Source organism: Tachypleus tridentatus, chromosome 8 (assembly GCF_004210375.1).
Source record: "Tachypleus tridentatus isolate NWPU-2018 chromosome 8, ASM421037v1, whole genome shotgun sequence".
Classification (NCBI taxonomy): Eukaryota; Metazoa; Arthropoda; class Merostomata; order Xiphosura; family Limulidae; genus Tachypleus; species Tachypleus tridentatus.
In genome coordinates this window covers 87,825,500-87,842,757 of record NC_134832.1, presented here as the reverse complement: position 1 = coordinate 87,842,757, position 17,258 = coordinate 87,825,500, and the positions used below count along the sequence as shown (strand labels likewise).

General features: G+C 30.3%; 1 protein-coding gene across 5 annotated transcripts in view; it reads right to left on the bottom strand.

Annotated features, from left to right (window-relative positions):
* LOC143222871 (serine/threonine-protein phosphatase 2A 56 kDa regulatory subunit gamma isoform-like) overlaps positions 1-17,258 on the bottom strand; it is a 105,174-nt gene that overhangs the window by 48,855 nt on the left and 39,061 nt on the right. For all 5 annotated transcript variants that reach the window (XM_076449990.1, XM_076449991.1, XM_076449992.1 and 2 more), the window contains 2 exons: positions 12,453-12,545; positions 2,819-2,949 (listed from right to left, as the gene is read on the bottom strand). In XM_076449990.1, the coding sequence (XP_076306105.1) occupies positions 2,819-2,949; positions 12,453-12,545 (224 nt within the window). The remainder of the gene's footprint in view (positions 1-2,818; positions 2,950-12,452; positions 12,546-17,258) is intronic.

Genomic DNA, 17,258 nt, shown 5'->3' with positions numbered 1-17,258 from the left:
TATTTATAAGTGCAAGTATCACCTAAAACTGACCCCTTTAAGGGGGAATTATCCTACAGACTTTTCCAGTGACAAGTTCCACTGTTACACGATTACGAGAGCAAAATTTTAGTTTTTCAATAAAATAAATAGTGTTCAACCACAATGGTAAAGCAAGTAAAGGCAAGATTCCAGTAAAGAAAAACAGAATACTCTATGGCAAGTTATGAGTAATGCACCAAAGATAGTAAAAGAAAATTAACCCTCTCTATAACCATGTCAGTTGAATGTGTTTGTCATAACATTTTAAATTACATTTAAAATTTATAATTTTATTATAAGTATATCTCATTTACAACGTAAAGTTTAAATTAAAATTATATTATCTAAGTTTTAATTTTAAAAGAAAATATTTTAAATTTTCAATCATAACTTGCATTGTCACACAATGTGTGCACTTTCAATTCTCTCATTTTCTAGCTTGTATAGCATACAGTATAATTATTACAATGTCTACCTAATATAAATACAAGCTATAAATAACAGCACGGTCATACATAATGTTTCTATGTCTTAATTTCTTCCATTTGCTAAGATTTCAATATAGTTTGTAAACCCAGAAGAGCTTTGCCTATCTATCAATAACTTTCAAGGCAGTTTTCAAAACCTTGTGTTCTCATTTGAAGCCCATGTTTATATCAAACAGATTTTTTTTTCTCTCTATCTGAAGTTTGCAATCATTATTTTCAACTTGTTGGTAAAAGACATTCATCAAAAGAATGTGAATGATGTGTTTATGTGAAATTGTTGCTCACACAATAATGGAATTCTTTCAAAATATTTATACCTTAAATAGAAAACCAATTAAGGTATAGTAGTTGTGGGAAATTTAGTTATAGTGACTGATATTTTAGTTTTCTGAAATGCATAATTGAAAGATACATAAACATTTGTTCAGAAACAAACATAAGGAAAACAACCAAAAAACTATGGCTAATCAGTGATGTATTTGCATGCATTATATTTCACGTTGTGCAGTCCATCAATGCACAAGAAGCAGTTAGTGTGTTCCAGATTTTATGTGTTGCTTTGTAAATGAATAAAATACTTATACTACAAGGAAAATGATAAATCCATAAGACTGAAAAATGACAGGATTAAGAGATGAAACTTAACATCATCACATAAAGATGCAGCAACAAATGATGTATTCAAAGAAAAATAAAAAATGTATACTTCCTAACTTTCAACCTTCATTTAATGTACATTGGTGAATTTTGCTACAGGGAAGTGTAAAGAGTAGAAAAAATATGTTTTACTGGAATGAAAGTTTTGATATTCATTTAAGAGGATCTATACATTATGCAAACTAAATTCAAAACTAAAACAAAGCATTTTATTCTTGGTGTAAAAATTACTTTGCACTCAGAATCAAGTGATACTGAATACATAAAGGCTTTGGAAATTTGTAAACAAATATTCAATATAAATACTTTATTAAAAATTCTAACTTGTCATGCACAACAAATATGTAAGGTTTACTGAAAGCTTGTGAAATTTTGTGATTATGAACTCTGAGTTTTAGTATGTATAGCTTCATCATATTTGTACTCATGTGAATAGGCTCAGCCACGTGTAAAAGGTTAAGACAAAATTGTTACTAGAAGTAATCCAAGGACTGAGCTGTTCATTCTAGCTCTATTAAGTCTCCCTCAGAACTGTGAACAAGATTATTAATGTATGTTCAGATCTGCAAAAGTAATACCTGAGCTGTGTTTAAAGGTTTCTCCCAAAGTGCACTACAAAGAAAGAGCAACTGTTAAAGACTGCACATGAAAAATGGAAATAAATTATCACACTGGAAAAAGCATATACAAGTATAGCTAAATGTGCAATTTCAAAAATGGTACTTAATATGCCATGGAATTTATACTGCTTGTAAATTACTTATAATGGTAAATAAAACACTTGAAGAGTTATGCAAAAATGCCAAGGTAAACTCATATTAACATGCTGATGTCATTAAACTGCAAGTTGATGATGTCTATGTACAGAATGGATGCTAATAAGCTACAACTCCATGAAAATAAAACCAGTCAGCAACACATCCAAGTTTTCATGGCAGTTCCTCCATATAAAACAAGTTGGAATTCATCCTGTACCAAGTGCAGATACCCTTCTAGGATTCTCTTGTACATTTAACATCTCAAATGAGTCACTGTCTACTTCCAGTTGGTGGAGTTTGGAAAGCATATAAGTAGGAGGTGACAACACTGACCAATACACTGTACAAAAGTATCCTGGAGTGGATAATGCACCACAGAGAATTTACCAAAGGCATCCTACAAAACATCAGAGGTAGAAGAATGGTTGCGAGATCTAAGCTCTTTTTATCTTTGATCATTACTGAAGATTGAAAATGCCCCCCTATATTTTACAAAGACAGCTGCAACTGAATTTGTTTTATTTTATAACATTACTTACAAATAAAATCTAAGTAGTTTTTCATGTGTGAATCATAAGTTTTCTAATAAATGTTATATATACACAAACATTTCAAATATATGCACCACAAAACATATCAGTTAATATAATTAAATAATTTTATCTGGCTATATAAAAAAGTTAGACTGAAATATTACATTAGTTGTTAAATAACATAAACATAATAAATATAATGTATTTAACACCTTTAATAACAGAGAAAGAAAACCTGTACACACATATACATATATATACACATACAATAAAATGAAAAGATACATTATGCCAAAGATGATAACTGTACAGAATTATAACACCACTGACTTCTTTTTTTTAAGAATCAGACCATTCTTACCTATAAAATATATTGTTAATCTGTTTCCTAATATATGCTCTAAGACCCAAGAACTTTCCATATATCCTGTGTAATGTTGTCTTCAAAAAATCTCTCTCTCTGGGGTCTTCACTATCAAACAACTCTAGCAACTGATAGAAAAAAAAAAGAAAGAAAGAAAAGAGCATGAGATAATGTTTATCCAAAATGCATGTTAGTGCCAAATTCATATAAATTTTAGAACTGTTAAACAGTCTTTCCATAAAACCAGAATAAACAGTTAAGAAATTTCACAAAAACACTATTATTCATAATTTATACCTTTATGAAATAAACTGAATAGCTAACACAACTGAAAACATCAAATGGAAAATGGTTTATGAGTAAAACTGAAACATCTCAACCAATATAATTTCCTTTGAAATTTTTTCACACAATACATTATAACTGTTCTACATTGTAGTAGTGTTCATCAATAAAGCATAAACAGTGATTTTTTGTATTAAAAGATTTGTATTATTTGCTCATCTGTTGAATTTTGCACAAAGCTACTCATGTGCAACTTGCATTAGCTATCCATTACTTGTAAGTGATAGACTTTAGGCAACTATCAACACCCACCACCCACTATCAAATCTTGGACTACTATAATTGAATAGTGGAATTCACTGTCACATTATAACCCCACAGTTGGAAATGCAATATTATTTAGTGATGGGATACAAATCCATACCTCCCAATTGCAAGTTCAGCATCTTAATTACTAGGCAGGTAGACTTTTTTAAGGAAAAACCTGGATTCCAGTTTGAACTGTCTACATTATTCTATCTACAAACTTTCACACATCTTTCACCTATGACACTTATTTTATTATTTCTTTGTGAAAGTTTGTTTTTCATCTTTACCCTATCTCCTCAGTTATCACTTTTTCTGCAGATTACTAGGTTTTAGTAAGTTACATTCAAAAATAAAATATTTGATCATGATATTCCAATAATTACAGCATAAAAAATTAAGCATAATTACACAAGTTTTAAGTTCTTACTTTTACTAGGTAATAAAGAAAAGCATAATTTTTTATAGCCTTGAATCTTTAGTTAGAGCTATAAAACAAAAAATCAGAGTTCCTTGCCACCTATCATATTCTCTCTTTCAAATTTACCAATAGTTCTCTCTGATATTCAATGCTATAGTATTTATAACCACTAAAAAGCCAATTTTTTCATCTATCAAATGATGTACTACATTACATTATTTTTTGTAAAGATATATGCAAATTTTCTTTTCAGTTAAAAGTTTCATTCCCTTGGGAAATGCATCAACAAGCATAGATGAGATTTTAAAGAAAATTCAGAAAAACTGTAAGAGTTATGGGATATTTTTGCCTTAAGTACATTATTATTCTGTATTCTTTGGTGCAATATTAAATTATATAAAAATTTAATGCAATACCAGCCTAAATATTGAAAAAAAGTAGAATTAATTTTTAACAATTTTATTATTATAAAAATACCATATTCTTATGTTAGTTAAGGTTAGAGTAGGTGAAATAAACAATATCATATTTGCTGGTGTATAAGGCAATTCTGGAATTTTTGTGCACATTAAGTATTTGAAGTTTGGTGTACCAGATGGCTCCTGCTGTCAAGCAAGTCTAGGATGTTATTTTTGTAAAGAAATTCTTAAAAATATTTTCTAAACCATGCTAACATGTGCTTTGTGGTATTCAATGAAACCACACGTTTTTTTATACTCTTCAAATGTTATAGATAGATTAATACAGTATTACTTAAATCACAAACATATAATAACTCTACCAAGTTTTCATCACAGTTGAACTTTTTCTATTACAAAAAAAAATAAACAAACAAAAACAACTAAACATCAAGATATAGTGATGTACTATTAAAGAAATGTTTACAAAATTAGTGTGCACTAAAAATGTTTTTGATATAATATTAGTGATATTTTAGTATGACAGATGAGATTAATACACTTCAAATCAAAAATGTCTTCATTAATTGTAAGTAACATGTGAGATAAGTAAGCAATACAATTACAAATACTATAAATGCAGTAGGTGACACAACGTTAACTCACTCAAAAAAACATAAAATAAAATAAAATAAAAAGAACAATGCAAGTTTGTCTAAATATGTTACTAACCAAAGAGCCTTACTGAAACTCATCTTTGGGCCTGTGTATAAAATGAAAGGTAAAATCAAGTATTATTCTAAGTGTAAAAAGTATCATCTTACACATTGGCAAATAAAGTGGTAATATAATAATACTTTTCAAGAGATATTCACACAAGTAACTGTGCACAATGCAATTCAATGGCATAAAATGAGCTGCACTTTCACAATGTGATTTACAGTATATAATGGCAGGGTTCAAAGACCAATAAAATCATAAAAAGTATAAATATATGTATACAGTCATGGGTTTAAAGCTGTTTAGGATAAACGAACATAGTTTCATGTTACAATATGAAGCCATTTCAGGAAAAATGGTAATTTACATTTATTTCGATTTTATTCTGCTGATTATGTCAATCAAATTAACCAACTTTGTATAAAGTTAATATACATGAAAAACAAAATATAAAGTTTCACTGAAAAAATTTGAAATTTATTTAAAAGGTTTTAGAGATTATGCTAATAACATTTGAGATTTTTGAGGCAAAATGCATTCTTAATCTTAAAATGTAAATTACTTTGCACTTGGACAAATACATGTAGAAATATACATTCAAATCTTTTTACAAAATTTGATTTTTTTTGTTTACAAAAGAGTTCTAATCTTTACTAAAAATCTGCAAATTTTGTGAAGATATAAAAAGTGTATTAAAAGCTGTAGTATGAAATTTATAAGGAAACTACAAGTAGTCATGAGGTTGGTTGATTCAACTGACTTCACTGCACAAAAGTGAAATACTTACACCTACCAACCAAACAAACTCAAGATATTGTAACTAAGACTATTAAACAAAAACCTAATGATTGACTCCTTACAATTAGCAGTAACTTTGAGAATATGACTGCTTTTAACTCTTTCACCAACATGTCATGACCTTTCATAGTTACATTCAAACTTTAATTAAATTAATTTATTATCAATGTACATTAGCAGACTTGGCATTAAAATGTAATTTTAATTTCTCAGTTTTATAGCAAAATATTTAAAACAATCTTCAATCTCTCCTAAAATACAAATCATGGCATTTATTCTGCAAGTCCTCTCTCTTCTCAAATGTATTTACTATTCCTCTCTGAAGTCCAGAAATTAACGTAAAATGCTCATTATAATATAAATATTACTATATAAAAGTAATTTTTACATCCTTCAGTCATATTAATTTACAGTACAAAACGTAATCAGGTTTACATGCCATGCCCACCTGTCACATCTGCTTTTTCACTATTTGAAAATAATGCTTCTGATATTTTGTCATTAATAACCAACTGAAAGACAAAAAGGCACAGTTTAATCTATCTAATGACATAAATGCAACATTGTTCTCAGCAAAGAAATGTCAATTTCATCTTCAGCTTGAAAATTTATCTTGCAGTGTTCAGATTGATTTGCAAAGGGAATCAAGTTCAGCCTCTCTTGTCTTAATTAAAAAGTCAAATTATAATACTTGTAGAATATCTAAATAAAACCTAGGCTCTTTCAAAAGGTGTACCTTTCTTCTTCAGTTTGACTTTGAAGAACAAAAGTCCACTTTTAAAAAATGTTTGGGCTATAGGGTTTGCATTTTATTCCTATCAAGTCTTCTTGAATATGTGTTTTTATAATATAAAAACTATTCAGTGTACCAGCACCATCATTATGAAATAAGTAGGCTTGAAGTTCACTAGCAAATTTAATTTTGTTAATTAATTTGAGATTAGCAAACAAAAACAAAGGTAAATACAGAAACCACAGGTTAGATTAAGTAAGATAATGAAAAACAAATTTCTTCACTAGCTATGCTTATGAGCAGATAATGTCTTACATGGTTCAATGCAGTAATGTGCAATACTGTGCTGAGTGAGATTATCAGTTACACATTATTCAAAGAGTAATAAAATAATAAAATAAATTATAAATAGATTTAGAATGTTATGAGCCTCAAACTACTTAGGATAAACAACTGTAATTTTGTTACAATCAGCAACCATTTTAAGAAAAAAGTGTAATTTAGATTTATCTGGTAATTTTTCATAGTGGTTACAAGGTTAGTTAACCACATCCATAAAGAATTGAGAAATTAACAGATACAATTAGTTTTACTGAAAAAGTTATCTATTTAGGAGGTTGTAGAAGCTAAACAAAAATTTGAACATTTTTTTAGAAGAAAAAAGTATCTTCTTTCATTTAAACATTAAAACCACTTTGCACACCTCGAGCAATCTCTCTGATTCCAGCTGTGAGATAAATGTTTAGAAAAATACTTATTAAAAATATTTTTCATAAAAAATATAAAACACATGTAATGATCACTCACAGCTTGTCAAATTTCATAATACATAGACTATATTAAGTTATAGTATTGAAACTCATCACTTGACCATCTATGGAAAGTTTATCAAGCACAATGAAGATTATGACACAACCTTCTTAACCCAATCACAATGGGAGCTTTTCTGCATGAGTCATCGTGTCACTTCCAAAATTGCACATCTTTACAATTAATGTACATGAATGAAATTATTATGTTATGATTCAAAGTTTTTATTCTGTCCAAGTTTGAAAATAAATCTTTAGAAAACTACTTGAAAACTTCAGATGTATTTTCATATGACCAACAAGCTGAGGAAGTTCCTCTATTTTCAATAATAAAGTAGTAGTTGAGTAGACATGCATATAAACAATAAGTTGCTTACATAACCCTTTGACACATGCATTTCTAAGTTCTCTGAATGAATACAGTTTAAACAAATAATGAACTGTTTCTACACCTGACAGAATCCATGGCTATCTTCAGATTTGTTTGAGCTTTGTAGCCTATATGTAGAATCTACATACACATGTATATTCATTAAAAAATGATAATTTTGCACTATAATGTACATTATTTTTAAATACAATATTAGTTTTCATCACAGATTATGTGTAACTGATTACTGTATTGTTGACTTGATCAAATATAGTATTTATGGTTGTTTCACATCTAAATACATTGCTGGCCAAAATCTTAAGGCCAATGAACATAAAGAAACAATATGCATTTTGCATTGTTAGACTCAACCACTTATTTGAGTAGAGCTTTGAAAGATGAAAATAAGAAAGGGGAAAATAAAAACCTTTTTAGCATTTAATAGAAAAAATGTGAACACTATGAAATTAGCCTAAATGCTAGCTGGTCAAAAGTTTAAGACCATACTGAAACGAAGCGTTAATCGATAAACACGTAACGAAATTTAGTCATCTGTGTTTAAACACCAGTATTGTCAACATCTCCCACTGACATCTCCTGTGTTACATTGGGTAAAAAAGTGGCAAAGGCTAAAAAGTTGACAGTTTAAATGTGGCAGAATTGTCAAGCTACAAAAGCAAGGTCTCTCTCAACGTGCCATCCACTGGTGAGATTGGGCGTAGAAAAACTGCTGTTGCAAATGTCTTAAAAGACCCTGAGGGGTATGGAATGAGAATTTCAAGTAATTGGCCCAGTTGAGCAGGAAAATTCGACAGGTTGTCTGGCAAGACACCAACCAATCGTTGAACCAGACCAAGACCCTTACAGATGCATAATGCAGCTCATGAACAATAAGATGGCATTTATGAGAGAAAGGCTTTAAAAACTGTAAACATCTTCAAAGGCCATGCCTCCTTTCACACCACAAAACAGCTCGGTTAAACATTGCTGAGGAGCACCAAACATGGGACGTAGAAAAGTGGAAGAAGGTTTTGTTCTCTGATGAGAAAAAATTTAACCTGGATGGTCCTGATGGCTTCCAATGTTACTGGCATGATAAGGATATCCCACCAGAGACATTTTCTACACTACACAGTGGAGGAGGTTCCATTACAATCTGGGGTGCTTTCTCCTTCCATGGAACAATGGAGCTTCAGGTTATACAGGGGCATCAAACAGCATATGGCTGCATTGGCATATTGGAGAGAGCATCCTTACTGACTGAAGGCCCTCGCTTGTGTGGAAATGACTGGATCTTTCAGCAGGACAATGCTGGACATAGTTGAGTCTAACAATGCAAAATGCAAATTTTGTCTTTATATTCCTGAGCCTTAAGATTTTGACCAGCAGTGTATATTAGTGAAAAATTAGGTCTTATTATTATATTTCAGTTAATTATGTATTATTTATGTTTCAAGATGCTTAACTGAATGTTTTAAACTTTTTTTTTAAACATACACAATACTTTGTGTATATTCTCAAGACTATTGCACTGAACGAACACTTCGCTAAAGGGTTGTGCATGTTTCCCAAAGAAACTGTAATATGCCTCAAGGGCACCATTGACATGTCAAGATGAATAAGTGGCAAAGGACAAGAAAATAAAACGTCAAAAATCAAGTATCTGAAAAGGAAAAGACCTGAAATTACAAATTTAACAAACAGAAAATCCATAAAGACATTCTCCAAAAAAATTACGTATTGTTGGTGTATATATAATTGTACAAATAGAAAAGCAGCTCTTTCAAATAAAACATTATTATTTCCTGATTTTAGTTATTTCATTGCATTGTACATTAATGATAACAGCTAGAGTTAGTAATATAGTGCAGAAAATGAAATATAAACATTTACCTTAGAAACATCTGATATCCTTTCAGGTAGTTCTAGATATAATGCAAATGAAATATGAAACTTAAACAAAAAAAAGTATTTTTACACTTAAAATCAAAATCACCTTGCACTTGATTTACTAATAGTTTAATAGAAGAATAGCATTTTTAGTAAAAAACAATTTAGTAATATTCTTCATGTACAGGATACTTATGATATTTAACAAAATATTATCGGTTTTGAATGGGTATGTTAAGAAATATGAGTTACTGCATGTATTGTTGTACAAGTGAAATTCATGACTCAACATCTGCAAATTGCATGAACCCATGTCAGTAGAGCAGATAGTTCACATGAAAGCTTCACCTGATGCTGGTTGGATTCTCCAACATATTGCTCCAAGAATTACATTTGTTGGACTTAAAATAAGGATTTATAATTTGAATAAATAACGTCTACAATATCTACAGCTTGTTTACTTACTTTTTTTTTTACAATTTCTATTTGCAAGTGTTTAAATTCCAATTCTTTATTCATCTTGCTTGTTTGTTTTTATTACATTCAGCTATGAGCAAATGATTACTTGATTTCTTATCTAGCTTTATAAATTATAATGATAATAAACACACCTTGCAGGCAGTTGATATGGTTTTTTGATAATTTAGTGTAACTACTGACTACCTGATCACATTAGTTTAAGATGTAAAATACTGTGCTGAAACTGGAGATTGTCAAGGAGATATGCTTGAGAATATAGTACATATAATACATAGCAATAGGAAATATATGCCTAGACTAAGACAAAAACCCTACTAAGTATATGTAGAATTCTACAAAATTACAGCTCTTTCAAATAAAGCATATACACCTAAAACATTGTTTTCAATAAACTTCATCTTTTAAAATAATTATTATACAAACGTGTAATGATATTTAATATCAAATGTATTTTTTTTTCACTCCTTCCTTTCATATATAATATAGGTGATGGCTTCCTAAAAACACCAGTTGTATAGTTTACAAAGCATTGAGTTTCTACATGTTAGCTATCTAGCATTCATCTGTTATTGGCTGATAATTTGTGATTCTTCTTGTGCTAAATTTTTTTTTACAAGAACACCAAATGTTAGTAAAAAAAAAAAGCAAACTCCAAGAGCTAAAGATAACACCATTTACAATGGAGTTATGATGTATTTTAGCTCATATAAAACAGAAAAAAAACAAATAGACTTTTTAAACAAACAGGTCATTTTGAGTGCATTTTCTTTTCCTTGTAAGTTTAACATGTATGCATTTTTTTTTTGTTTTATGTGTACAGCTTTAACTGTCAACAGTGAAGGTTTTAAAGTATTGTTTGAACTGAATCTTTACTGTTTAAGGTGCTTTTTTTCAATCCCTATTATAAACCACTATCATGTTTTATGATAAAATTTTTATTTTTAACCATTTCACGATGGGATTGATATAATATACACAAGCTCGTCTACACGTTTGTACATGTTAAGTATTTGCACCATAACTTTTGGTACAACATGTGTATCTTCACAATATGTGATAAGACTTTTAGTAAAGACTACAAGTATTTTGTACACAAAAAAGGCATTTTAATGAAATATTTTTACTGAAAGTTTGTTCATGAAAATAAGAGTGTTTTGTTACTAGTCTGAGTGCAAAGTGATTTCATGTTATGATTATAAACAATTCTGTCCCCCAAATCGCAAATATTTGCATAATCTCTAAGACCTCCTAAATACATTTCAAATGTTTGTTTTCAGTAAAACATTATATTTTGTTATTTTTTATACTCTAACAATGTGGGGTCTATCACTTAACCAACTTTGTAACCATCATAAAACAATTAGGAAATAAATTATGCTTTTTTTCATGCTTGACTGAAAAGTTGGACCAAAAGAACACAAAAGCCTTTTCAAACATTAAAAAGATGAAGAAAACCACTCTGGGGGCATTCTAAGCTGTTGATTGGTTATTCACATGTCATATGCTAATAAGAGTATAAAATGGACCATTTCAAAAAATGGAAAGAGTTGAACAGGTCCCACTGTGTTTGATTTAGCACACAAGTCATATCTCAGCAAAATAAAAAGATATGAGGTTCTTATTTTATATTCTAGCTTGTTCATATGAGTAAATGTCCATAATTTGTACAAAATTACAGACTTAGTACTTTACCATCAAACTTTTAATTCTAAACAGCAGTGGACTCAGTATACCACATGACTCATTAAAATCTATATTTAAATGTGTTCTTTTAATATTTACTTTTAAATTAAGAAATTAGTTCATATATAATATCAAACTTGAAATTATAATTGCAATTGGATTCCACATTTTGACACAAATTTATAACATAGTAGTTCAATCAAATTTTGAATGGAAGTCAGCAAACATAATGACACAGTGTTTGAACACTGACCCATCATAAAATGGTTAATTTAAAAAGAATGCTGTTAAGTGTCATTAGATTTGTTTCTTACTTTAAAGGTTGTTACACAAGCAATATATCTTGCATTTACTCACTTAGCATCCTAGAAATGCAATGGTATAAATGTTAATTAGCAATTAAAATATTCTTTGGTTTCAGAATTTCACTCATTCAAATGTAACCTATTATTTAATTTGCAATGTTCTACCTAATGTTCTCATACAAACAGCATTACTGTTTTTACAGCCTTAAATATGCACTGTTCAATGTTTCATCCATTTATGTTATATAGTTTTTCTGCAATAATCTAGTATTGCACATATCTGCATGCATTTTTAAGCAGGTTCTTCAGTCCTGGTGAAAGAGAAAAAAAAACCGGTTAAATCTCATAATAAAAAGGCAATATGCTTACCCATAAATTTCAATTCCATACTAATAAACTTCACACATGAAAATTGATTGTTTAGCTACATTACCTGCAAAACAAAATTCTGATCTATGTGTCGTTTAGCAAGATTTGGCTGAAAGTCTGGAGACTCGAGAAACCTCAAAAAGAATTCATAGACGAGCTATAACACAAAAACAAAAATATCCATTAAAATCTTTCTATTATTAAACTATTTCTTTACACATGATCACTTGCTGTAAATTGACCATAATGCTTACATTCATTTGGTTAGTATCAATGAATTTCTATACTATCTTTCAACAATTAGCAATGCAAGAAAACTGAACTTAAAAGAAAATAACATTCTTTTGCATTGTAAGGTATTTTTATAAGTAGGAAGAAGGGTATGTTAGTTTTATTACAGGTCCATAATCCTGTGACCAATATTCAGAAATCTGAAAAGCTCTAAGAACAGTCGTTTGTTTTTGTGGAGTGTGACGTGGAGGCATGGTTCAGCCTGTCAGACTGTTCACAGCGAAAATGTCAAAAAGAACTGCAGATACCCCTATGGGTAACAGTGAGAAAAGGAAGAGGAAGCATCTAATGTTATCAACAATGCAGAAAGTGAAGTTACTGCAGAAGCTTGATCGTGTGTGTGTGTCTGTGCAACATCTTACTGAAGAATATGGTGTTGGAATTACCACTGTATATGATTTAAAAAATAGAAAGACAAGTTACTGAAGTCTTATAGTGACAGTGATGACCATAAACTAATTACAAAAATGGGAAAACTGCATAGTCTTCATTTATCTCAATCTAAATATTCATTCGTTTCTCTGCAAAAATATTAATGTATTTATTACTGTTAGTTTGAAGCTGTGTATATTTAAGTTTTACAGAATGTTTTTGTTGGAAATAAAATGTTTTAGAGAATTTATGGTCCATAATTATTCCAGTATTTCATTTATCAATATATTACTCTATAACTAAACTGTTGTAGTATTTGTAGTCTTTATTTACTCTACTTAGTGTGAGTATTCATATGTTTTTGCTGCAGTATTAATGTCTGATTATGGGGTGTTGCCCTGGACCCTACTGGGGTGATACAGTTGTTCTAAAATTTGAAAAATTCCGAATTCCAAAACGCAGCTGGCCCCAATGATTTTGGAAAAGGGATTGTGGACCTGTACTGACATTTTTATATAACAAGAAACCAAGTAAAAAATGCACAGCATATCTGTAGATGGCATCAATAATTTTAATATACAAGCAGTTTAAATTGATGGTGCGACAACAATTTAATTATTTAAAAACACTTGAACAAAGCTCTTATTTTACATCTCTGAAAGGAATAGTAGTTGAAAAAACTCAAGAACATGAAAAAATAGCCTTCATTTATATAAGTTATATAAAATTTAACTTAAACTTTCTCTTTAAAACTACATTTGTAAAAAGTATTTTATCAAATCTAGCTCAACAGAAAAAAGCACAAGATGTAAAGAAAATGCATTAAAGTTTATAAAAATAACCAATATTAGTGAACAAAAACTTTTCAAAAATATTTTGGCATATAAATCATAAATTTACAATACCAGGTAGTAAATATAAGAGTTTTACATAAAACTACAAACTTTATATCTCATCATCCAATAATTTCTACAGAATATCAAAAACTGTGTGATGTAGAATAACTAATAAGTCAATTAACGCTAAATAGTCTTAAGATAAAATATTGTATTGCACCATTTACAAAATCCATTATTTTCATACCTTAAAAAAAATTTAAGTTATTTATAATACCAGAACCTCAAATCACCTAAAAAATAAAACTGTAATACCCATTTAGTTTTTATCTTTTATAAATTGTATTAATATCTGTTTTAGATAAAGTAATAAAAATGAATCCAAAATGCTAATTCTAGTTTTGAATTTTTTGCTGCCAAACTGTAATTTTTATTTAGCAAGTACAGATATTTAAACTTCCCACCCATATCAATAACTGTAAACAAAATGAAACAAAGCTGCAAATCTGTGGTCTTTGTGTATAAACACTATTTATTTTAAACTCAAATTGTTTGAAATATGCAAGTTTTGAATTTTGTAATGTTAAAAAAGCTTAAAAATCAAGAACAAGCACTTTTTTGTTTTCCATTTTCTAAAATTGTAAATGTACAATGTCTGAAAACTCAGATTATTTCTTTAATCTATTTGTCATAGAACCTCCTTTTATCTTAGATGGACTGTGAATTTCTAAACTTTCAGTTATTACAGTAGAATATTTTCTTATTCATGTCTTCAAATAATCCAATCACATACAATAGAGCTAGAATACCACATTAAGAAGGTGGAGGGACCAGTGCAGACATAATCCATATAGAAAGTGTTTGTACAGAACAGACATGTACCAAGATAAAGATGATACAAGAGGGGAAGATTACACTACATCCAGAATAGGTATGCTCTTCACCTGAAATTTAGTTCCTGTATTAAAGGTGGAATAAAATAAGAGTAATTGTCAGTATAGGTCAGCCCCAACTAGACAGCCGAGGTTCTACAATCTTAGGGCTGGAATTAAGGGGTCATAGAGCCTATTCCCCATGTTTGGTGGCTAGGGATATTGGACTTTGATGTTATATAATATTATATTTGATTGGATTCCAACTTGTAGCCATAGCATGACATGTTTCACACCACCCAAAATCATGATGAGAAAGTAAGCAGCAGCAAAGTAAACTTTCTCCCCCATCTGAAGAAGTCCAAACAGAAACATCCCATGTTCAGAATTACAGGATTGTGCATGCCATACTCAACCAAAGGAACAGAACTCATAAGGTCTAGAATTATAAGCAATATCTTCAACTCCCCAACCAAGTGGACAAGAAATATTTCACTTTCATTTGGAATTACAGAGAGAATGTGGAACCTGTGCTCAACCACGGGCCAAAAATGGGATCACTTTGTGTTTAGAATTATGAGGAAATAGTGGGCCTCCTTCCATAAGCAATATAGGAAACTGACAATGATCAAAGAGAAAGCCCATGCACCCCAAACCAGACAGCTCATAGTCAAATCTGAACTGGAATTACATGTAAGGTCCATGGAGACTGGTACCACTACTACTGATATGATGGAAAAAAATTCCACAGACACAAGTAGGATGTGAACACTTTGGAGAACAAGCTTCTGTCTACCACCCCTGGAACTGGAAACTAGGAGTGATGAGGATTCCTGAGCTTCACTAGTAGGTTCTGGGGAGTGATAAATCTTGTAGATTCCTGAAGAACAGTACTTTGGTAGTCACCTATATGATCTTACAGAACACCCCATTTATATACAGAGTCTGTTGCAGCCTATAGTAATTATGGTGGTTGCAAGTGCAGAATTGAAACTAGAATGCATATCTGCCTGGGCAACACTTGTCACAGAGTATAATCCAGTGAAAAATAAAGGTGCCCTGGAAATAGAAGTGTACAAATGAGAAAAATACTCATGTCTGGTTAAAGCTGAACAGATGAAGTTAAAACAGCTACAAGGGATAGTCAAAAATCCTCAGAGGAGAAAACTATCAGAACATGTAAGTAATGATACAGGAAAACATTAGTAATAGTCTACATACCAGTCTGCACAATGTTTTCCAGAGGGCAAGTCAACCAAGCGGCTAATGACATAGAAATATGATAAATCTGGGGAGATTCCTCTATTGCAAAGATAATTCATTACAGACCATATGAATCAACTTGTGAAGCCACCTCCTAAGGGTAATGGAAGTCACAGTAAATTGAAGGATCCCATTGAATAAACAATAAATTCCTAATATCTCGAAATGAGTTAGCACAAGCCACTTAACATTTGAAGGCCCTGACAGAACATAAAATGATCAGTATCACATTGATCATACAGGTGAGAAATGGTTGGCATATGGATTGGTGAAAATGATCTTTTTCCTTCCCTGGTTGCCAGTCTCAGGGGAAAAACTATCAAGATAAAGACAAATATGGAATGATAAAGAGTCCTAAGCAAATGGATCGCAAACTCTGCCCAATGACATCCACAAGCCAAGGATAACAAAATATACAATTTATGAGAAAGTTGAAACAAAGAACACAAAGCTGAGAGCTCAAAGAAGGATAAGAAAATGCATGTAAAACAACTAACATCCCAATTCCATAACTGAAAAAGTCATTTGGAGGGAATATGAAAATATGAGCAGATCTGATAGTATTGGAAAGTCAAAAATCTTCCAATATTTGGAATACAGAAAAATAGTGGATAAAAATACCTTATATAAAGTCGCCATAGACAAAGCAAGACCCCTTTCGAATACCTAAGCCATAAAATGGGATATGGTAAATACTTTAATACAAAGGGGGTTTTAAATTCCTTTTCACCACTTTTCACATGGATCAAAGGCCATGTCAACATGTTTGTTGACTCAAATTCAAAATTTTATTGAACGGCTATTTCATGAATTTATGTCTCTGAGTTTGGTATTAAATAGTAGATTACACTTAAAATTTTAGTATTATACATTATTCAACCTCTTAATTTTAAAATTAAACATTAAAAGAAACATTGATTTTTGTGTGTGCTGCATGGTATGTTGAATGCAGCACTGTTTCAAATTACTTTTATGATGCCAAAATACTAAGTCTACAGCTTCATATGAATTAGGAACTCAAATTACCAATACTGTCAAGCTAGAATATAAAATATTTTCATTTTGCTTAAATATGGCTTATGTATGGAAGCAAATAAAGTGTCCCCATTCACCTCTTTCTATTTTTGGAAATAGTTTCTTACATACATTTACTTCAATATATGATGTGATTAACCAACTGACACATTAAAATGTCTCCATAGTGGTTTTCTCAGCCATTTTAATGTGTTAGAAGGC